Source organism: Barbus barbus (assembly GCF_936440315.1).
Source record: "Barbus barbus genome assembly, chromosome: 1".
In the NCBI taxonomy this organism is placed as follows: Eukaryota; Metazoa; Chordata; class Actinopteri; order Cypriniformes; family Cyprinidae; genus Barbus; species Barbus barbus.
Window position 1 is genome coordinate 6,174,282 of NC_136729.1, and position 23,170 is coordinate 6,197,451.

The following is a 23,170-nucleotide window of genomic DNA, read 5'->3' on the forward strand; positions in this document are numbered from 1 at the left end:
ACTACTCCACTACTTCCTCTTTGACTCTTTCTGCCTGTAGGTTGGAAATCAAGGCATGGATGAAACACAACTTTCTAAAGCTAAATGGTTCTAAAACCGAAATTGTATTAATTGGCACTCCATCTAATGTTAATAAATGCAGTAATTTTAAACTTTCAGTTGACAATACTCAAATATCTCCTCATGCCCAGGTGCGTAATTTAGGCGTTATTTTTGATGCTCAGATGACTTTTAATTCTCATTTCAAAAACATAACTAAAGTTGCTTTTTTCCATCTTCGTAACATTGCTCGCATTAGACCCTTTCTTTCCAGGCCTGATGCTGAGAGGCTTATTCATGCCTTCATCACATCACGGCTTGATTATTGTAATTCTCTCTTTGGGGGTTTACCAGCAAGTTCTGTTAAGAGATTGCAATATATACAAAACTCAGCTGCGCGAGTTTTGACTTATACATCTGCACGCCATCACATTACCCCAGTGCTCCAGCAGCTTCATTGGCTCCCGGTTCAATCACGTATTGATTTTAAAACTCTGATTTTAACCTATAAAGCTGTGCATGGGCTGGCTCCAGATTACATCTGTGATTTGGTCACTCTTTCTACTCCTCGCTCTCTTCGCTCTGCTGGTTGTCTCTCCTTGTATCAGCCTCGTTGTAAATTAAAAACCATGGGGGGGGGGGGGGGGGGGGGCTTTTTCTTATAACCGGCCTAAGCTATGGAACGCATTACCTGCATTCATTAGGAATGCGGCTTCCTTGGATTGTTTCAAGAAACTTCTTAAAACGCATCTTTTTAGTAAAGCTTTTAATTTGTGATTATTTACTGTGATTTTATTTTGATATTATGTAGTTTTGGTTGATTTGTTATTTTGTTTGTACATGTTGTAGCGCTTTGAGTTTAAGAAAGGCGCATTACAAATAAAATTTATTATAATTATTATTATTAATTGTGCGATACGAACTCAGAGATGAGAGAAAAAAAGTCTGAAGACAAAAAGGCCCAATTACATTTTTTCATTAATTAATTAATTTATTTTATGCCTCCCCAGGTAGCCAAAGCGGTTTGGCCCGATAATGGCCCAGATCTGGTAGGCCGGAAGAAATAACTCAGCCCGACTGCGGTTGCCAGACTCGGCATGGACATGGGATGAATGACAACCCAGAATCGGGCCAAACTGCCGGCATTGGGCCACAATCATGCCGACAAGAATTGTAACACTTAGCCAGTACTGGCTTGAGTCTGGGTACTGAAACTGAGCCAACACCACCGGCACTGGGCCACAATCACACCGACAAGAAATTATACACTTAGCCAGTACTTGTCCAAGTCTGGGTACTGACACTACCAAGTCTGGTACCAAGTACTAAGTCTGGGTACTGGTGATACAACACCACCGGCACTGGGCCACAATCATGCCAACCAAAATGGTACACTTAGCCGGCACTGGTCTGACACTGGGTACTGAAACTGAGCCAACACTGGGTCACAATCATGCCGACACTAGTCTCGTTCGCTAAATTAAAAAAATATATATACTTACACTTTGGTATACATTTTGGTATATCTTTATAAATAAACCGCAGATTTGAGTTTTAAACAACTACATTCTCGCCTCTTAAAACTACATTTCATGACAGAATAACAGTAATATTTTGAAAATTACACGGGTTTTTGGGCTTACATGAGGTTTCACAAGTCCACAAGAACACAAATTGAGAAACAGTTATTTGTGTGAAAATATAAAAGTATAAAATACACTGTTATATTTTGTGTGTGTGTGTTTGCACACTCTGATGTAATAAGCAGAACACAGCGGAACGAGTGAAGGAGAAGCTTTATCCCCTTGTATCACCCACAAGTGATGATTCTAGTAAACCAATCAACTTCTGCGGTGAGTTTAGCTCCACCCTTTTGGCCCCAACCAAAGAATACCAAAAAAGTGGTACGGCACGGTTCGCTATTTTGGTACCATTCACAACTTCTGACAATGGAAACGGACATAATTGTGTACCGTACCGTACCGCTCACTGGAAACGAGCCATTATTTAACCAGTGGCATAAACAAGCTTCAATCATTTCAAGTTCAGTATGTTTTTTTTTTCAAATTGTGTTACAAATTTAACTAGTTAAATGTATAATATCCATGAATAATTACTGTGCTATCTTGAGAGAAAATTCAAGATAAAATGTTAGGATGTTAAGAAAGGCTAAAAAAATTGAAAATTATAAACAGAACATTTCTTACATTTAGAATTTTCATTTACTTTATTTACACAGCAAATAACATCTGCCGAGGTAGATACGTCGACTATTGTGGTATTCTGGATTTTCATGGATAGTTTGTATTTTATTTTTAGTCTGTTTAAACCTTTGGATTAGAGGTAAACATAATAGGCTAAACCTTATGATATAATAATTATATTTTATTAATTATATATACTATACTATATTATATTGACATATAATACTTATAATGTTTATGTGTGCGTGTGTGTGTGTGTGTATATATATATATATATATATATATAATTTGAACTTAACTAGTATATGCAATTGCTTTTTTATAAATACATATCTGCTGAAAGTTTAGGTTTGTTTTAAACTTTACAACTTATTTTATGCTTTTCTCTCTTTTATGTAACTGTGTTTATCTTTGTGCTCTACTGACGCTAGACTGTGCTGCAGCGCGTTCCTCCTCCAGTCCGCCTGGTGGCGCTGCGGTTTTCTTGCAAACGTGGCGTTTGTCTCGAGAAGAACAAAACAGACGCTTCCGTTTGGCGGCAGCGTGTGTGCGAATGTTAGACGTTCATAATAAACTTTTGATCAAACTAACTACTCGTTCCTCACAGGTCGTTCCTCTTAGCGGCTGACATGGTGAAGCTGACGGCGGAGTTAATCGAGCAGGCGGCGCAGTACACCAACCCTGTGCGGGACAGAGAGCTCGACCTGCGCGGTGAGTCCAGCGCCATCCTTCATATGCTAATCACCCATTTATCTGCGTTATGTGCGAATAACTCCAGATGGTGTGTTTGTAGGCTATAAGATCCCTGTGCTGGAGAATCTGGGCGCCACACTCGATCAGTTTGATACCATTGAGCTGTCTGATAATGAGATCAGAAAACTGGATGGGTTTCCGCTGCTGAAGAGACTCAAAACACTGCTGCTGAACAACAACCGGATCTGGTGAGGGTATTTATTATATTTGCACGTTATACACTGTTTATCGTCATATGTGACCCTGGACCACAAAGCCAGTCATAAAGATAAATTTTTTAATCTGAAAGCTGAATAAATAAGCTTTCCATTGATGCATGGTTTATGATAGGACAATATTTGGCTGAGATACAACTATTTAAAAAAACTGGAATCTGAGGGTGCAAAATAATCAAAATATTGAGAAAATCTCCTTTAAAGTTGTCCAAATGAAGTTCTTAGCAATGCATATTACTAATCCAAAATGAAGTTTTTATATATTTACGGTAGGAATTTTACAAAATACGGAACATAATTTTTATTTAATATCCTAATGGTTTTTGGCATAAAAGAAAAAGGATCATTTTGACCCATGCAATGTATTTTTGGCTATTGCTACAAATATACTAGTGCTACTTATGACTGGTTTTGTGCTCCAGGGTCATATATGGACACATTATGTACACTGTTTACCATCATATCACAGCATGCTGCTCAGCACTGTTCTTGCAAACACACGTTAATCTTATTCCTCCTCTGTTGCACATCTTATGAAACGGTGTTGAAAAAGCTTGAAGGTTATGCTTTTGACTGTTTTTGTCTCACTTGTTGCAGTCGAATCGGAGAGAACCTGGAGCAGTCTTTGCCAAACCTGAAGGAGCTCATTCTCACAAGCAACAACATTCAAGAACTGGTGAGTCCAACCATAGATCTGCATTTATGCACAATCAATCGATCAATCTTTGAGCTTTAAAGTTTGGTTGCACTGAATTGTGATCAAGTGGTTGTTGCTGGTTCTCGACAGGGTGATTTGGATCCTCTTGCGACCGTGAAATCACTGAACCTCCTCAGGTACCTGCTGAATAAACAGCTGTTTTACACATTGTGTTGTATTTAATGTTTTAACTTGTGATAAAATGAGCTGTTTTTCTGTTCTATAGTCTCCTCAGGAATCCAGTTACCAACAAGAAACATTACAGATTATATGTCATCAATAAAATCCCACAGATCAGAGTTCTGGACTTCCAGAAGGTCAAACTGAAGGTACGATTAAGTGATTTTGTTTTTAACTACACTACCATTCAAAAGATTTTTTTTCAAAAGAAATGAATCCTTTTATTCAGCAAGGATGCATTAAATTGATCAAAAAAGATACAAAAATGCTGTTCTTTTGAGTGTATTCATCTCTATTCATTCAGAATCCTGAATGAAATGTATCATGATTTTCACTAAAATATGATGCAGAACAACTGTTTTCAACTTTGTTAATAAGAAATGTTATTTGTGCAGCAAATCAGTATATTAGAATGATTTCTGAAGGATCACGTGACACTGAAGACTGGAGGAATAATGCTGAAAATTCATCTTTGCATCAGAGGAATAAATTAAGTTTTATTATATATTCACAGAAAATGGTGACTTGAAATTGTAAAAATAATTCTCAATATTACTGTTCTTACTGTATTTTGATCAAATAAATGCAGCCTTTGTGAGCAGAAGAGACTTAAACCTTTTAAAAAGCTTGGGCCACTGACTTTTATTCTTTTAATTTATTTAACAATTAACAAACTGACTGTTTGATAATGTATACTGCTTCCTTTGGACAGATTATTTCTGGAAGATTCATCTCTTAACATTTAGTTTTCTGTTTATTTATCACTGTAGTGTCACTCTGGGCCCTGTTCTTCATACTTTGCACAGTACATCTGATACTATAGGTTTAATTTGTTTTTAAATGCACATGTGGGCTGAATTGGTTCGGTTGAGATCATTCATTAATACACATATGAAGAACGGGGTCGTGGTCTGTTGTGAACGTCTGCTTTAACTCTCTGATGTATCACTGTAGGAACGGCAGGAGGCGGAAAAAATGTTCAAAGGCAAACGAGGTGCTCAGCTTGCAAAGGATATTGCCAAGCAAACCAAAACGTAAGATGAAACTCCTTGATCAAGCACAGCTCTCCCGAATTACTGGACTGTGGAAGTTCTGAACCCGACAGCTCAGAGAATGAAAACTGACACTCAATTGGCTGTAAAACCTAAATGTCCATGTCAAACTACAGCAGTGTTTCTCAGGGGAGCTGGCTCAAGGCTTTTCTTTCTCGTATCAGTTTATTCACATTGATAAGATACTCCAGATACTACACTCTGATTGTGGGAACAGCGGTTGAAGCGCTGTAGAGGCATGTAAATGCGGTTACATTGTCTGAACACCAAATGTCCTCTCTTGCTCTCAGGTTTACTCCAGGAGCGGCACTTCAGACTGAGAAGAAAACCGGGCCGTCGGCTGCAGATGTTGAAGCCATCAAGGTAAGGAAGAACTGAATTAACACACACACACACACCTCAGAACGCGTGCAAATATTAAGCTCTCTCTCTGAAGTATTGTTTGAATGGACAAATTCACACAAAAATTGTCAAAATACCCATCTTAAAAAGTAATCTATAGCAGACAGAGCCGGCTGAACGTACTGGATCAGTGCATTCTCTTAAAGTGACATCACTTTCTTAATATTAATCAAACAACAACAACAAAGAAATCTCTCACTGCTTTTGTAACTTTTAATAAAGATTAATCTTTAATTTATACAGTCAAACATGCAATGCTGTTTTACATTTGATTACTTTATTCAATTTCTGTACCTAAAAACTAATGCTGTAGACCAAGCGGCCCACATTTAAACTACATTCGATGCGAAGGACCACAAATTACAATTTGCATCATCAGACTTTAAGACAATATTTGCAGATTTACTGATTTAGAAATAGTTTATTATCTAAGTCTTGTTAAAAAAAAACAGACAACTAGTAGAGTTTCTAGAAAAAAACTGCTGCAGTCTATTTATAGAATACAATATTCAACAAATTGATAGTTAAACAAATGATTCATAACTCATATTCATGACTTGCTCAAAGACTTCACTTGTTTAATTTTTGAATGAATCGATGTTTTTTTTTAATTAATCTCATTTTAAGTCACTTGTCTCCACCTGCTGGCGTTACGTTGTAATTGATACAATCTTTATTTGAAGCATCGTCACTTTCAAAAAGGGGATTTATTCTATTTTGATCACTTCAAGTCAAGTTCAAGTTCATGGTCCATGTTTCAGCAGGTAGGGGTTTGCATGGGGTTTCAGAGGGGGGCGGGGTGGTTTGAGTTCAGGGCTCTCACAGCCTGGGGGAAAAAGCTGTTGAGCAGTCTGGCGGAGCGGGCTCTGATGCTCCGGTACCGTCTTCCTGATGGTAGGAGCTGGAAGAGACTGTGGGAGGGATGGGTGGAGTCCTTCACGATGCTGTTGGTTTTGCTGGAGCATCGTGTAAGGAAAATGTTCAGGATGGAGGGGAGAGGGGCACCGATGATCTTTGCAGCTGTGTTCACTGTCCGCTGGAGGGTCTTGCGGTCAGCAGCACTGCAGTTCCCGTACCAGACAGTGATGCAGCTGGTCTGCATACACTCAATGGTGCCCCTCTAGAATGTGGTGAGGATGGGTGGAGGGAGACTTGCTCTTTTCAGCGGGTGGAGAAAGTGTAGGCACTGTTGTGCCTTTTTGGAGAGTAACATGGTGTTGGTGGTCCAGGTGAGATCCTCTGTGATGTGCACCCCCAGGAATTTAGTGCTGCTGACTCTCTCCACAGTCGAGCTGTCGATGGTCAGTGGGGGGTGGTCAACGGAGTTTCTCCTGAAGTCCATCACAACCTCCTTTGTCTTCTTCACATTGAGGGACAGATTGTTAGGCCACACCATTCAGCCAGCTGTGCCACTTCCTCTCTGTAGTGTGTTTCATCGTTGTTGCTGATGAGACCTACCACTGTTGTGTCATCAGCAAACTTGATGATGTGGTTGGAGCTGAACTTGGCAGTGCATTCGTCAGCAGTGTGAAGAGCAGCGGGCTGAGCACACAGCCTTGTGGGGCACCTGAGCTCAGTGTGGTAGTGCTCGAGGTGTTGTGGCCGACACGGACTGACTGAGGTCTTCCGGTTAGAAAGTCCAGGATCCAGTTACACAGGGAATTGTTAAGGCCCTGCAGGCTTAGTTTATTTATGAGCTGTTGTGGGATTGTGTTGAATGCCGAGCTGAAGTCAATGAACAGCATTCTAACATAGGAGTCTTTATTTTCTAGGTGGGTAAGAGCCGGGTGGAGGAAATTGCATCGTCAGTAGAGCGGTTTGGACAATATGCAAACTGGAGCGGGTCGAGTGTGTTGGGGAGGCTGGTTTTGATGTTGTGGGACTGTAGTCATTTAGACAGCACACGGGTGATTTCTTTGGTACCGGTATGATTGTTGTGGATTTGAGACATGTGGGGACGACTGCCTGGCTCAGCGAGGTGTTGAAGATATCTGTAAGCACATCTGTCAGCTGTGCAGCACAGTCTCTCAGAACACAGGTATGTTGTCAGGACCCGCAGCCTTGCGTGGGTTAATCCTAGATAGGGTCTTCCTTACGTCGACTGGAGACAGACAGAGCGCCCGGTCGTTGGGAGGTGTGGGCAGTTTTTGTGCAGGTGTGTCATTCTGCATTTCAAACCGTGAATAAAAGTGGTTGAGTGCATCGGGGAGGGATGTGTCCTCATCACAGGCCTGTGGCGGGGGCTTGTAGTCAGTGATGGTCTGAATGGCTTGCCACAGGCTCCGTGTGTCTCTGCTGTCTGTGAAGTGATTGTTGATTTTTTGAGCGTATGACCGTTTTGCATTTTTGATGCCACAGGACAGACTGGCTCTTGCTGTTTTGTGGGCTGCTTTATCTCCTGATCTGAATGCTTCATCTCTGGTCTTTAGCAGCCCACGAACCTCTGCTGTCATCCATGGCTTCTGGTTGGCACATGTGGTGATGGTCTTGGTGACTGTCTCATCATCAGTGCACTTTTTGATGTAAGCAGTCACAGTTTCAGTGTACTCATGCAGGTCTGTGTGGTTGTTGTAGGTGGCTGGCTCTTTAAACATGTTTCAGTCTGTGTCCTGGAAGCAGTCCTGCAGTGCTGAGGTGGCATTGTCTGGCCATACTGTGATCTGCTTTTGAACTGGTTTGGCGATAGACAGCAGTGTTTATATCTGAACTATAAACTTTTATTCCAGTACTTCTGTGATTATTTAAATGTTTGTAACAGAAATAACGATACAAAATACTTTGTAAAGATGTTTCATACACGTAAACTGCTCTCTCTGGATCAGCGGCAGCACGAGCGCAGATTTGAATGTTACATTGTGATTTAAGGCTTTAATAGACAAATGAATCATTTATGATTGTCATTTATGAACAAGATTGCGTGGGTGATTGAATCTGTTTGCGATCTGGCTATTTATTTAAATATCCAACAGTATACAACAATAAACATACGGTGCGAAAATACATGGTTTAGCTGTGTTCTTCAATCTTCTGGTATTTTCATAATAAAGTATATTTAAAGGGGTCCTATTATGCTCTTTTACAAAGTCTTGATTTTGTTTTGGGGGTGTACTAGAACATGCTCTCATGCTTGGTGGTTAGAAAAGCGCATTATTTTTCACATAATTTACATTATTACAATACCTTTCTCCCCAGCCTGACACAAACGACTCGATTAGTTCCGGGTTTGATTAAGGCCCACCTTCCGAAATACTAAATGTGTTGTGATTGGTTAGCTGTCCCAGTGCGTTGTGATTGGTAAACAGTTTACACGGTGTTTCAGTATTGCCCCGCCCCTTGCCAAAACAGCAAGTTCGTCAATATTGCTATATCATTTCAGACCCTGAGAATATTGAACAAGACGATCGCACAGAACCTTTGCACGCACGGATATTGCAAGACATATTAAAGTGGTAATGTTGTTGTAGTTTTTTGGGCTAAATCACGTTTTAGACAGGATGTCAACAACATCTTAAAAATAACTGCATTGACTATATACAGATAAGTGCAGCAGTAATATGTATTATGTTTATTATTCTTTAATTCTAACATTATAACATGAATTGCAGTGAAACTGTTATACAGTTGAATTTATTTATACCATAGTCCCACAGACTTACACTATTTGTGCCGCATATATATATATATATATATATATATATATATATATATATATATGCAAATGAATTCTCTGCCAGCAGGAGGCGCTGTTGGAGCGGAAGAGCTCGAGGTTTTAACGCTGGACACAAAACAGAGCTCAGCTCACAAACACTGCTTTATCAGACATTACATGCGAGATTAAATGAAAATGACATCCAAAATTGTCTGAAAACAGTCGGTTTCCATCAGAAATGCAGTAATATAAAAACACCCGCACCGGGTTTCGATTTTGAAATGTGCACCCGCCAACCATTTGAATTTCCGTGGGCGGGATTTATTTTTGTAATGTCACAAATACAAGAAAACAGCTTTGTAGTCCAAACGAGCCGTTCGTTGTAGTTCTTGAAATATATAATTTAATTCTTAAAATATCTTCCTTTGGAGTGGACTTTGAGATTTGTAACTTTGTAGATCGTTTTATGCCCAAACACACACACTACACACTGACTAAAACTCAAAAAGTGAAAAAGCATAATAGGACCCCTTTAAAATCCAATGATAATTGACATTGCCTTTACCGTATAGAATATATTATCTGCCTCGTTCTGTGACAAAAAACGCACATCAGCTCACAAAACAAAGTTATTTCAAACACTCGACTGATGTTGAGTAAAATCATGTTGTCCTCTTTTGTTGGACAGCGCTTCTCTTAAGTTGTTTCGGGCGTGCCGCATGTGGTTAGTTACAGTGCCTACAGAGATCCAGCAGCTTTTGCTACTGCCATTGTATAGGCTACGTTTAATTAAATATAAAGTCAAAATGCCTAATATTTTGAGCACAAACTGTAATAAAAATACATTAATCTTCAGCATGACGCAGGCCACAAAATTAATGCAGATGGCTCGCGGGCCTCCTGTTGAATACTCCTGCAATAGACCTACCTAAAAAACCCCTGAAAATCAGTTTATTTTATTTATATCATTACTCTATTGTATTTATTTGTGCTGTTGCTTGTAGTTAGATTATTCTTATTTTCTTTATTTTTTATTGACAGTATCGTTTTTCCCTACACATACCGGTCTGTACCGAAACTATATATATATATATATATATATATATATATATATATATATATATATATTTTGTAAACAACCATCTACATTTTTATTAACACACAAATGCAGTCAAAATATGTATGTAATGCAATCGTTTATCGGAAATGTCCACATCCTGTACCTCAATTGGGACATTCACAACCAAAAATAGTCATACACCTTTTTTTTTTAAATAATTGAATAAAAATAATCAATGTCAAACATAAGATCAGTTATCTTATGACATGACAACAGACGAGAAAATCTTTCAGGCTTCTGTGCTAAAAAGTGCAATGTGTAAAATAGCATAAATCCTCATTAGGAAAAAACAAAAATGAGGTACTCTAGTTGTACAAAAAATGTTAATGTTGAAAAAGAAATATTTAAAAAAATCACAAAAATAAAGCTATTAAAACTTTTTAAAATCATTGCCAGTAATGCATTGTGTAAATTAAGGACGGTGCCAAAACAAAGAGCCTATTTGTACTACAGATATTGATATTTTACGCGTGGCATCGATGCATTGTATTGTGTGTGTGTGTGTATGTATATATATATATATATATATATATATATATATATATATATATATATATATATATATATATATATATAATATAAAAAACATACATACATACAGAGATGTTCACAAGTCTTTAACTTGGAGTCTGAGTCAAGTCTGAAGTGTTTGGTCACGAGTCCGAGTCGAGTCTCAAGTCATTTAATAGCTCGCTAAAAAATCCCATTCACAATCCTCATGTATTGAAATCTTCTATTTATGAAGCTGTTTTATAGGCTACAGACAAAATATATGATCTATGATCTGCTTTGTAAAAAAAAAAGAGGTGTTAAGATGTAAGGTTAATATACATGCAGCCTGTTACTTATGTTGTAATCCATTAGTAAATTTTTACATGTATTATATTTATACATTTAGATACATGCGAGGCCATGTGACAGAAAAAATTCTGTTCAGGGTTTTCCTCCTGAAGTCTTTACTATTTTAATATTTTACTTAAAAGCATTATCTACTAAAAACAATGTAGCTAATCAAAACGTTCTCATCTTGACCAGAAAAGAAAAATAACTAGCAGTTTCTAAGTTTAAGTTCCATCCTAGCCATCTAACAACAATTTTCCCAATTATGATTCTTTTGAAATGTTCTAAGCCTACAGATTAATAATGCTAAATGTATCAGAAACGTCTCGTCACATCTGGTTTGAACAGTCAGAGTCATAGGTCATAGATAGATAAATAGATATATTTGCAGCATTATTTTTTTTTTCTGCTGTGTTTTAGTGAAAGTAATCTATAATTTTGCTGCTCACCGTGTTTCTGTTGTTAAATTATCCGCGTCATCTGTGCCGGCGCGTGCCTGAAGAAAGCGCACGGAGCTGAAAGGGCTTGAATTAAGCACGTTTGGCTTTAGATAAAAGTACTAGAGGATATAGCGCTGAAAGATATTTGCCATAAACGACCCTGAGCGCTTGATATGTGATGCGCTCCGCTGTTTGACGTGCTGCTCACTTAAAATAGTGCTCGCGGTCCGCCTTTTGAAAATCAGTTATATAAGCATTTAAGCATAAAAGACTCGAGTTGCTTTTTAAATATTCACGAGTCCTTTTCCTCGAGTCCAGTCAAGTCTGGAGTCATTTCAGGTCGAGTCTGAGTCAAGTCTTAAGGCTATAAAAATGCGACTCGAGTGCCCATATCTGATACATACATATATAAACACTCAAGAGGTTCCACTTTAAATATATTTTTATAATATATCTATATTCTATAATATGAAAATCCTGTGTGTTCATACATATGTTCTACACATACATTAGGATTTTTAGATTATAGAATATAATATATATTCTACTTTATACTAAAATATATTCTATAATGTTTATATACTTAATATAATATACACAATATAATGTTTAATATGTAATTTTTTTAGATATTTATTTTTCATGCATATTTTTGTTTTAAAAGAAGTCTTACCAAGGCTGCTTTCTCTATTAAAAAATACAGCAAAAACAGTAATATTGTGAAATATTTCATTTTAAAATGTTTTCTATTTTATTATACTTTAAATTGTAATCTGTGATGCAAAGCTGAATTTTATGCCAGTCTTCAGTGTCACATGATCCTTCAGAAATCATTCTAATATGCTGATTTGCTGCTGAAAAAACATTCCTTATCAATGTTGAAAAAAGTTGTGCTGCTTCATAATTTTGTGGAAACCTGATGCATTTTATTCACAATGTTTTGATGAATAGAGGATTAGAAATAAGAGCATTTATTTGAAATGGAGATGTTTGTAATATTATAAATGTCTTTACTGTCACGCGTGATCTAATGCATCCTTGCTCAAATGTCAATTTATTGTGTAATTCATATTGATGTCCTGATATAATATTATGTCACTGATTTTGTTTGCGTGTAGAATGCTATTGCTAATGCCACATCACTGGCTGAAGTTGAGCGGTTGAAGGGATTCCTGCAGTCCGGACAGATCCCGGGGCGAGAGCTGAGATCAGGTATTACTTTTAATATGCTCTTACACATAAACATATTATTCAGTAATCACAAATGATGGGAAAAGTGCTGGAAGTTCATTTGTGAAGGAGTGGGAACCCTGTGTGTAGCTCAGTTTAGCTGAAATCTGTAACTCTGATGCAGTGAACTTCTTACAAATAAAGTATAGCTCACTTGAGTCTCAGACTGAGGCTTTTCTGATAAGCTGATCTGCATTTTGTTCAAACAATTTAATTAGCAATGGGACATATTTAGTGATTTAAAAACGATTAAACTTCTCATGTCTTTTGTTTGCCTTTTTCAGGAGCATCTGATGTAGTAGAGGAAGAGGAGGAGGTTGAGGAGGAGATGCAGGAGTCTGTGCCCATGTATGAAGACATGCAGGGAGCAGAGGGAGAAAACGGAGGCGAAGATGACATGCAGGAAGACATTCATATGAATGGATCATAGATATGTTCACTTGTTGACGATGTTTCAGATTCGTTCATGCTCTTTGACGCTGTGTTTGACGGCACTTTTTTCAAGTGTTTTTTTGTTTTTGTAAATTAAAGTACATTAAACTTTTTGTTTTTTTTTAAATAACGATGTGATGGTTTTTTTTGTCTCCCCCCCCCTCCTCTCTCTTTATGTATATCTTAATGTGGTCAAGAATTTTTTTCTGTTTATTTGCTGTTTTCTAATATTTTGTGAACAGAAAATTATGACCACCGTCAAAGACTAGAAATTAAAATATATTCATTCATAATGATTGTTTACAGTTTGTTCAGTGTTCTCACTCAAGATCTGAAGGCATGGCACATTTCTTGCCTAATTATTTTCCACACGTTTTTAAACAGTTAGGAAATCGACAATATGATATAGGACTAGTTTTTTTTTTCTTTGGGTGTGTGTGTGTATATATATATATATATATATATATATATATATATATAATATGTGTGTGTGTGTGTCACTCTGAAGCACAAAACCAGTCTTAAGTCACTGGGGTATATTTGTAGCAATAGCCAAAAATACATTGTTTGGGTCAAAATTATCAATTTTTCTTTTATGCCAAAAATTATTAGGATATTAAGTAAAAATCATGTTCCATGAAGATATTTTGTAAATTTCCTACTGTAAATATATCAAAACTTCAATTTTGCTTAGTAATATACATTGCTTAGAACTTCATTTGGACAACTTTAAAGGCGATTTTCTCAATAATTTGATGTTTTTGCACCCTCAGATTCCAGATATTCAAATAATTGTGTCTCGGCCAAATATTACCCTATCCAAACAAACCATTCATCAATGGAAATATTATTTATTCAGCTTTCAGATGATGCATCAATCTCAATTTCGAAAAATTTACCCTTATGACTGGTTTTGTGGTCCAGGGTTACATATATATTTATTTAGATACAGTGAAGCCACAAATATGACCATCTTCATGGGAGGAACCCCATTCTAATATCTTAAAGGCATCTACATATCTTGTATTAATAAAGTAAAAAATATTACTTAAAATATTTAGTTTTAATCTGTTTTGTTTTTCATTTCTGTTCATAATACTGTATAGCTACATAATTTAGTATTTTTTTTAAACACTACCTACACTACTGCAGTGTTAAATATATTTTTATTGACTTATTTTACTCTTTTGAACCACTATTACACGATATATTTTCTTATTTCTTATTTTCTAACGTAGTTTTTTTTTTTTTTTTTTTTAGTTTCCTAGCACTCCTTATTCTCCTTGTAATTTTAGATTTAGCTTTATGAGTACCTCTAAAACTGAGCTCTAACCATTAAACGCACTTTGAGTCCAAAATATGTTCTCCGTGTATTTCAACATTTTATAGACCGGTAAATCGAGAAGACTATCCCTATTTTTCTGCTTTAATCTTCCGTAAAGGAACATGTCATTAAAGCCAATCAGCTTTAAGATGAACACGTCATCTTAAAGCTGATTGGCTGTGCAGTGACTGCGGAAGTGAGTCAGGGTAACTTGAGCGGAGCTCAACGGAATAAAAATGCGATAATTATTGTATATTCTCACAATAACAACTACAAAGCAAACATCTTAAAGGCGTTTTAGTATGGAGGCGCAAGATGGGGCGCGTGTCCTAAATGAAGATGTTCCTCCTGAGAGCCAGGATCTGAGTTTTGTGCTGGCTTCTGGTATGTAAACATGAGTTTACTGTGTTACTGAGCTGAGCTGGCATCTCTATTCATCATATCTCATCTGTGACTAATTCTTTCGTTAAAATAAGAAATACTTTGAATATTTTGACTGATGCAATGTTATTCTGGTGTTTTAGGAGATTTAGTCATTTTAAAATATTTTCCATGACATACAAACTTTAATATTTCAATGAAATTTGACGCACATTTTATACTTCTAATTTTAAAACATTATTAGTATGTTAAAAACATACATAGCATATATTCAATAAAGTGTATATTTTATATAAAATGATGTAAGTTTTTTTACACTAGAATTCTTTTTAATGGTATTCATAAAAGGTGTTAAACATACCATGTAATGAGAAATACAGCAAAGATAAATAAAGATTCTTATTATCTGACTATTATTATTAATGTTTTTATTTTTAATATATTGTTTGTATTTATTGTTTTATTATTTGATTATTCAGCCAATTGATTTTGAATATTTGTAGTTTTTCACATCTGCTAAAAGGAGTTAACAATATATATACGAATAGTTTATTTGCAAAAATACATAACTCATGTTATGTTAAAATATTAAAAATCATGTTTTTTTTTATTATGTTTCATGTTTTTATTGTGTTAGCTGTTTTTTAAAGTTATTTTTTAACCTAGTCAAAATAACGATTAATCGGATCCAAAATAAGTTTTTGTTTACATAATGTTTATTGTGTATATTTATGTATATATAAATAAATACACACACATACAGCATATATTTTGAAAATACATGTATATATTTATTTTCATATAACTTATAATATAAATATTTAATATATAAACGTAAATGTTTTTTCTTAAATATACACATGAATGTGTGTGTATTGATATATACATAATAAATACACACACGCATATATATTATGTAAACAAAAAACTATTTATCCATTTAAAACTATTTAACTATTATTTTGGATGCGATTAATTGTTTGACCGCACTAATAATTTTCATGATTTTGACTATTTGAATGTTTCATAATGTAATATTTATGTTATTCGTAAATTTTTTACCGATACAGTATTGCAGTCTATTTATCATGCTTTTATAAAGTGCATAAAGACTTTGCAGTGCCTGGATTGTGTAAGTGTGATATTTTTTGTGACCAGTGACAGCTTTCCTGTCTGAGTATGGCTGGTATGCGGCGATCGTGTGTGGGGGAGTGTATCTGCTCCTCCAGCATCTCCGCAAGAACAGATCCACAGACAGTCAGAGCCCGCCTGTCTCCACCAGCAGCCAAGGTCAGAACCCACAGTGACTGCTGTCTGTAGATTGAGATATTAGAGGTGTGTCTGTGATAGCAAAGGTATGTGTGTCCCGTCTGCAGACCCGGAGGTGAGGCGTCATGTGTCTCTGGAGGCGTCCCGCAGGAGAATGCAGGAGGAGCAGGACGCCCGAGCGGCAGAGTTCAGAGAGAGGCAGCAGAGGGTGAGTGTCAAGCTGCACACCGCGGCCGTCTGTCTTACTGTACTCACACTGCTTCCTCTGATCTGTTTAGCTGGAGGAGGACAAGAGAAGACAGAAAATCGAGATGTGGGAAAGCATGAAGGAGGGAAAGAGTTACAAAGGAAAGGCACAAGTAAGTCTCCTGTGACTAATGTCTCCAGGCGTTAGGTGCTGCATTTACATATTATTTCTCATTTCCAGCAGAGCACAGAAGAGGCCACTTCCTCCAGCTCACTGAGACCAAAGACAGAGAAAAAGCCCCTTCGCAACAGTGGTACGCAAGCATTACATTTTCTCTTGTGATTATACAAATAGTTAACTCTATTAAAATTTGTTTTCATTTTTTGGTGGCCATTTCTATAATTATACAAAATTAGTTACATGAAATGCAGTACAAATAAAGAATAAAAATATAAAAAATAAAGCATGTTTTATACTTTAATTTCAGAGTGTATAAATATATATTTTAGTGAATGAAAACTCTTAAAATGAAAGTTGCCATGATTAACTCACGCTCATGTCATTCCAATGCTGTATGACTTTATAAATGAGGCAATCATTTTCAATTTTTGAGTGCATTAACCCAATAAATCAACCTATTTTACACTTTTAGCCCAATATTTCACTGGGGAAAATAATCTGGTTAGTTCGTTTATATTGAAATTGTATTAATTCCCGTTTCTTGGGTTTTAAAACACTTTTGGTTGCTTAATTCTATAACTATAGAAACTATATAAAGAAAATACAGTACAAATAAAATAAAATAAATGAAAAAAGAGCAAAATTGCCATGATTTTCTCTCCCTCATGTCATTCCATTCCAAAGACTTTCTAAAGGATGCAAGCATTTTTTGAGGTCACTAACCCAAATAATAACCCATTTTTCAGATTAGGCCATTATTTCACAGGAGAAAATTATCCTGGTTGTTGATATTGCAGTGATCTTTAGAATCAGATCAGAATGAGCTTTACTGCCAGGTATGTTTGCACATACGAGGAATTTGTTTTAGTGAAAAATAAAAATGAAAAGTATGATAGTGTTGTGTGTTTCATGTTTATTGTTAAGAGTTCAAGTGTTCATGAGATGGATTGCCTGAGGGAAGAAACTGTTCCTGTGTCTGGTCGTTCTGGTGCTCAGAGCTCTGTAGCGTCGACCAGACGGTAACAGTTCAAAGAGGGAGTGTGCTGGATGTGAGGGGTCCAGAGTAATTTTACCAGCCCTTTTGCTCATTCTGGATAAGTACAGTTATTGGAGAGTGGGGAGGGTTGTACCAATGATTCGCTCAGCAGTCTGGACTACCCTTCTGAGGTCAGATTTGGTAGCTGAGCTGAACCAGACAGTTATTGAGGTGCAGAGGATGGATTCAATGATGGCAGAGTAGAACTGTTTCAGTAAGTCCTGTGGCAGGTTGAACTTCCTCAGCTGGCGAAGAAAGTACAACCTCTGCTGGGCCTTTTTCACAATGGACTCAATGTGATTGTCCCACTTCAGGTCCTGAGAAATTGTGGTGCTCAGGAATCTGAATGACTCCACTGCAGTCACAGTGCTATTCATGATGGTGAGTGGGGTGAGAGCAGGGGGGTTTCTCCTGAAGTCCATGATCATCTCCACAGTTTTGAGCGTGTTGAGCTCCAGGTTGTTAAGACTGCACCAGACAGCCAAGCTCCTTAACCTCCTGTCTGTAAGCAGACTCGTCACCGTCCTGGATGAGTCCAATCAGTGTGGTGTCGTCTGCAAATTTCAGGAGCTTGACAGAGGGGTCTTTAGAGGTGCAGTCATTCGTGTAGAGGGAGAAGAGCAGTGGGGAGAGAACGCAGCCCTGAGGAGCTCCAGTGCTGATGGTGTGGGTGCTGGATGTGTATATTCCCAGCCTCACTAGCTGCTGCCTGTCTGTCAGGAAGCTGTTGATCCACTGACAGACGGAGGTGGGCACGGAAAGCTGAGTTAGTTTGGGCAGGAGGAGGTCTGGAATGATGGTGTTAAAGGCTGAGCTGAAGTCCACAAACAGGATCCTCACATGAGTCCCTGGTCTGTCCAGGTGCTGCAGTATGTAATGCACTCTCATGTTGACTGCATCATCCACAGACCTGTTTGCTCTGTAGGCAAACTGCAGGGGGTCCAGTGATATCCTTCAGATAAGCCAAAACCAGTTTTTCAAATTATTTCATGGCCACAGACGTTAGAGCCACAGGTCTGTAGTCATTAAGTCCAGTTGTCTTTGGTTTCTTTGGGACGGGGATGATGGTGGAGCGTTTGAAGCATGAGGGGACTGCACACAGCTCCAGTGATCTGTTGAAGATCTGTGTGAAGATGGGGGTCAGCTGGTCAGCACAGGATTTCAGACAGGCTGGGGTCACACCCCGTCTGGGCCTGGTGCCTTCCTTCTCTTGTTCTTGTTCTTGACCTGGCGCACGCCATCTTCTCTGATCTGCAGTTCAGGTGTGGGGGAGAGGGGGGTTGCAGGAGGCGTGAATTGTGTTTTTTCAAACCTGCAGTAGAACTCATTAAGATCGTCTGCCAGTTGTTGATTCTCCACAGTGCTGGGGGATGGTGTCTTGTAATTGGTGATGTCTTTCAGACCTTTCCACACTGAAGCCGTGTCACTGGAAGAGAATTGGATCCTTAACTTATCGGAATAATTCCTCTTTGCCACTCTGATCTCCTTGTTATTTGGCCTGTTTATACAAGACTCTGTCCCCATTCCTGAAAGCATCATCTTTCGCCTGACGGAGCTGTCTGAGTTTAGCAGTGAACTACGGTTTGTCGTTGTTATAAGTTTGATGAGTCCTGGTAGGAATGTGCACATCCTCAAAGAAACTGATATAAGATGTTACAGTCTCTGTGAGCTTGTCCAGATCATCAGCAGCTTCAAAAACACTCCAATCAGTAAGGTCGAGACGGACTAATGAGACAGAGCGGGTTTTACAAGCCTATCTCTTTACAGTCCTTAATACAGGTTTAACAGATTTAAGTTTCTGCCTGTAGGTTGGAATAAGATGGACCAAACAGTGATCAGAGAGTCCTAAAGCTGCTCGTGGGACAGAGTGATATGCATCCTTTATCGCTGTGTAACAGTGTTACTGTGTCTGGTGGGACATGTGATATGCTGTCAGTATTTTGGCAGTTCGCGGGAGAGATTTTGTTTATTAAAGTCCCCGAGATTGATTAAAACAGAGTCCGGGTCTTGTTGTTCTGTGTCTGTGATCAGATCAGCGAGTTTAGAGATGAACGTTTCTTTGGTTTTTAAACTTTTTAAAACACTATTGCCAAAATAAATATGAAATTAGATATGTATGATTATATAGGAATATATATACAGTGGGTACGGAAAGTATTCAGACCCCCTTAAATTTTTCATTCTTTGTTATATTGCAGTATTTGCTAAAATCATTTAAGTTCATTTTTTTTCCTCATTAATGTACACACAGCACCTCATATTGACAGAAAAACACAGAATTGTTGACATTTTTGCAGATTTATTAAAAAGAAAAACTGAAATATCACATGGTCCTAAGTATTCAGACCCTTTGCTGTGACACACATATATTTAACTCCGGTGCTGTCCATTTCTTCGGATCATCCTTGAGATGGTTCTACACCTTCATTTGAGTCCAGCTGTGTTTGATTATACTGACTGGACTTGATTAGGAAAGCCACACACCTGTCTATATAAGACCTTACAGCTCACAGTGCATGTCAGAGCAAATGAGAATCATGAGGTCAAAGGAACTGCCTGAAGAGCTCAGAGACAGAATTGTGGCAAGGCACAGATCTGGCCAAGGTTACAAAAAAATTTCTGCTGTACTTAAGGTTCCTAAGAGCACATTGGCATCCATAATCCTTAAATGGATGACGTTTGGGACGACCAGAACCCTTCTTAGAGTTGGCCGTCCGGCCAAACTGAGCTATCAGGGGAGAAGAGCCTTGGTGAGAGAGGTAAAGAAGAACCCAAAGATCACTGTGGCTGAGCTCCAGAGATGCAGTCGGAGATGGGAGAAAGATGTAGAAAGTCAACCATCACTGCAGCCCTCCACCAGTCGGGGCTTTATGGCAGAGTGGCCCGACGGAAGCCTCTCCTCAGTGCAAGACACAAAAAAACACCTGAAGGACCACAAGATGGTGAGAAATAAGATTCTCTGGTCTGATGAGACCAAGACAGAACTTTTTGGCCTTAATTCTAAGCGCTATGTGTGGACAAAACCAGGCACTGCTCATCACCTGTCCAATACAGTCCCAGCAGTGAAGCATGGTGGTGGCAGCATCATGCTGTGGGGGTGTTTTTCAGCTGCAGGGACAGGACGACTGGTTGCAATCGAAGGAAAGATGAATGCGGCCAAGTACAGGGATATCCTGGACAAAAACCTTCTCCAGAGTGCTCAGGACCTCAGACTGGGCCGAAGGTTTACCTTCCAACAAGACAATGACCCTAAGCACACAGCTAAAATAACGAAGGAGTGGCTTCATAACAACTCCGTGACTGTTCTTGAATGGCCCAGCCAGAGCCCTGACTTAAACCCAATTGAGCATCTCCGGAGAGACCTAAAAATGGCTGTCCACCAACGTTTACCATCCAACCTGGCAGAACTGGAGACGATCTGCAAGGAGAAATGGCAGAGGATCCCCAAATCCAGGTGTGAAAAACTTGTTGCATCTTTCCCAAAAAGACTCATGGCTGTATTAGATCAAAAGGGTGCTTCTACTAAATACTGAGCAAAGGGTCTGAATACTTAGGACCATGTGATATTTCAGTTTTTCTTTTTTAATAAATTTCCAAAAATGTCAACAATTCTGTGTTTTTCTGTCAGTATGGGGTGCTGTGTGTACATTAATGAGGAAAAAAAAATGAACTTAAATGATTTTAGCAAATGGCTGCAATATAACAAAGAGTGAAAAATTTAAGGGGGTCTGAATACTTTCCGTACCCACTGTGTGTGTGTGTGTATATATATATATATATATATATATATATATGATGATAATAATAATAATGAAATTAATTAATCTCAATCAAATTGCAGTTGAGTTAGTTTGATTAGGTTAAAAAATAAATAAAAAAACTAACTAACACAATAAAAACATAACATAAAAAACTGAGTTATCTGTTTTTGCAAAAACTCTTTATATATATATATATATATATATATATGTATGTGTGTGTGTGTGTGTATATGTATGATTAAATGAAAACCTCATAATTATTATTTTGTTTTTCTTTTTTTATTCACCCCTTCATTTAATTTATTTGTTTATGTATTTATTTGTGCCATCACCATTTTTTTTTTTTTTTTTTTTTTTTAAATGCTCTAATCCCAGAACATGTACTAGTTTTCTGGAATGTTCCAGTACTTCACAGGAAATAATTATTATAGTTGGTTAATTGCACATGATATTCAGACATTCAGGTGTTTCTTGTGCTAAAATATATTTGAGTCTTTATTGTTACTGTACTTTAATTTAATATTTTTATAGAAATAAAATGAAATAAATTATGAATAATGAATCGCATTTTGAAGTATGATATATATATATATATATATATATGTATATGTGTGTGTGTATGTATATGTTGTTGTTATTTGACTAAAGCATGTGTGTTGTAGGATACAGTCCTCTGTCTGGAGACGGAGGAACGTGCTCCTGGAGACCTGGCAGGAGAGGCCCATCCACGGGTGGATGAGGTTAAAGTGCGGTCAGACTGATATCTGACCTTTTGACCCTCCATAGGAACACACAAATATTATCTGAATGAAGCTGTCATCTCTCATCACAGGACAATAGCAAATATGGTTATATTACACAAGGGTCTTCATGCACTCTTTCACTTTTTTTTCTGGTGGCAGGCTATTCGACTTATGCGTTGTCTTTCTAACACACACTCATGTCGTTCCAGTCCTGTATGCTGTAATTTTTTTTTCAATGCAATAGTACTATTTTCTGAACTCGGAAGACTTGAAATATTGTGTAGTGCACAGGTTGATTGGACAATTTATTACTACTTTTTTGGTGCATTTGCAGTCAGTCAAGAAGTACAAAATTTAAATTTTTTGACACTTCGTTTAACTTGTGTTTTAAACACTCTCATGCACATTATGATTAATAAGCTATTGCCTGTTTGTATGATTGACAGCTTCTAATGACGCCTCCTCATCAAAGGTATTAATACTCCTGGGGCAGGCTGATGATTTTCAGTAATAATCGTGTTCCTATTTTTAGCTTTTTGCACTTACGAAGGCTGTGCTACATACACCTAGAGAGAGTAAATACAAATGTAAAGTGCTATGTTTATATCATTGAAATGTTTGTATTCTGTTTGTGACAGATCCATCGACGCAGTGGTTAGTGATGTGTAATAGCAGCATGTTGTGTGTGGTGTGAGGTCTTTGCTATTTCCTTAGGAATGACGTGTCAAAGTCATTGTATTGTTCTCACTTTATAGTTACTCAGAATAAAAATGGATACTTGCTCAATGTTTGTCTGTGTCTTATTTGTCAGGACAACACGATTCACTGTATTATCTTGTTTCAGGACCATCAAAGAAACAATGTATACTTTTCAATAAATAAGAAATAGGAAAGTGATTTTTAGGGCATAGAGAAAGCAAAAACAATTTTTTTCTAAACCCATTACAGATTTGTAGTATTTCGTGATAGCAGGGTTATTATAGTTAACTAAACCATTTTAAAAAAAAAAACATTTTCATTAACTTTAAAAAAACAA

General features: G+C 37.4%; 2 protein-coding genes across 5 annotated transcripts; both read left to right on the forward strand.

Moving 5' to 3' along the window:
• Positions 1-2,729: 2,729 nt before the first annotated feature.
• On the forward strand, positions 2,730-13,554 carry snrpa1 (small nuclear ribonucleoprotein polypeptide A'). Its single transcript, XM_079395421.1, has 9 exons — positions 2,730-2,954; positions 3,037-3,184; positions 3,809-3,887; positions 3,999-4,045; positions 4,135-4,237; positions 5,043-5,122; positions 5,431-5,503; positions 12,710-12,803; positions 13,106-13,554. Exons 1-9 carry the CDS (start codon positions 2,873-2,875, stop codon positions 13,249-13,251), a joined length of 852 nt encoding a protein of 283 aa, XP_079251547.1. The 5' UTR covers positions 2,730-2,872; the 3' UTR covers positions 13,252-13,554.
• Positions 13,555-14,748: 1,194 nt separating this feature from the next.
• Positions 14,749-22,920, forward strand: LOC306869410 (selenoprotein S-like). Of its 4 annotated transcripts, none has more exons than XM_079416177.1 (6): positions 14,749-14,961; positions 16,117-16,248; positions 16,335-16,435; positions 16,506-16,586; positions 16,655-16,727; positions 22,054-22,920. In XM_079416177.1, exons 1-6 carry the CDS (start codon positions 14,880-14,882, stop codon positions 22,128-22,130), a joined length of 546 nt encoding a protein of 181 aa, XP_079272303.1. In that variant the 5' UTR covers positions 14,749-14,879; the 3' UTR covers positions 22,131-22,920. The 4 variants fall into 4 exon arrangements, with proteins under 4 accessions (XP_079272303.1, XP_079272304.1, XP_079272305.1 ...); XM_079416178.1 differs by having other exon boundaries at positions 16,658-16,727; XM_079416179.1 differs by having other exon boundaries at positions 14,771-14,961; positions 16,123-16,248.
• The last annotated feature ends 250 nt before the right edge of the window (positions 22,921-23,170 follow it).

Coding starts and splice junctions, on each gene's coding strand:
- snrpa1 (XM_079395421.1), top strand. CDS start 2,873: ATGGTGAAGCTGACGGCGGAGTTAATCGAGCAGGCGGCGCAGTACACC. Junction 4,238..5,042: donor TCCAGAAGGTCAAACTGAAG/GTACGATTAAGT, acceptor GTATCACTGTAG/GAACGGCAGGAGGCGGAAAA. Junction 12,804..13,105: donor GGGGCGAGAGCTGAGATCAG/GTATTACTTTTA, acceptor TGCCTTTTTCAG/GAGCATCTGATGTAGTAGAG.
- LOC306869410 (XM_079416177.1), top strand. CDS start 14,880: ATGGAGGCGCAAGATGGGGCGCGTGTCCTAAATGAAGATGTTCCTCCT. Junction 16,249..16,334: donor TGTCTCCACCAGCAGCCAAG/GTCAGAACCCAC, acceptor TCCCGTCTGCAG/ACCCGGAGGTGAGGCGTCAT. Junction 16,728..22,053: donor AAAGCCCCTTCGCAACAGTG/GTACGCAAGCAT, acceptor TGTGTGTTGTAG/GATACAGTCCTCTGTCTGGA.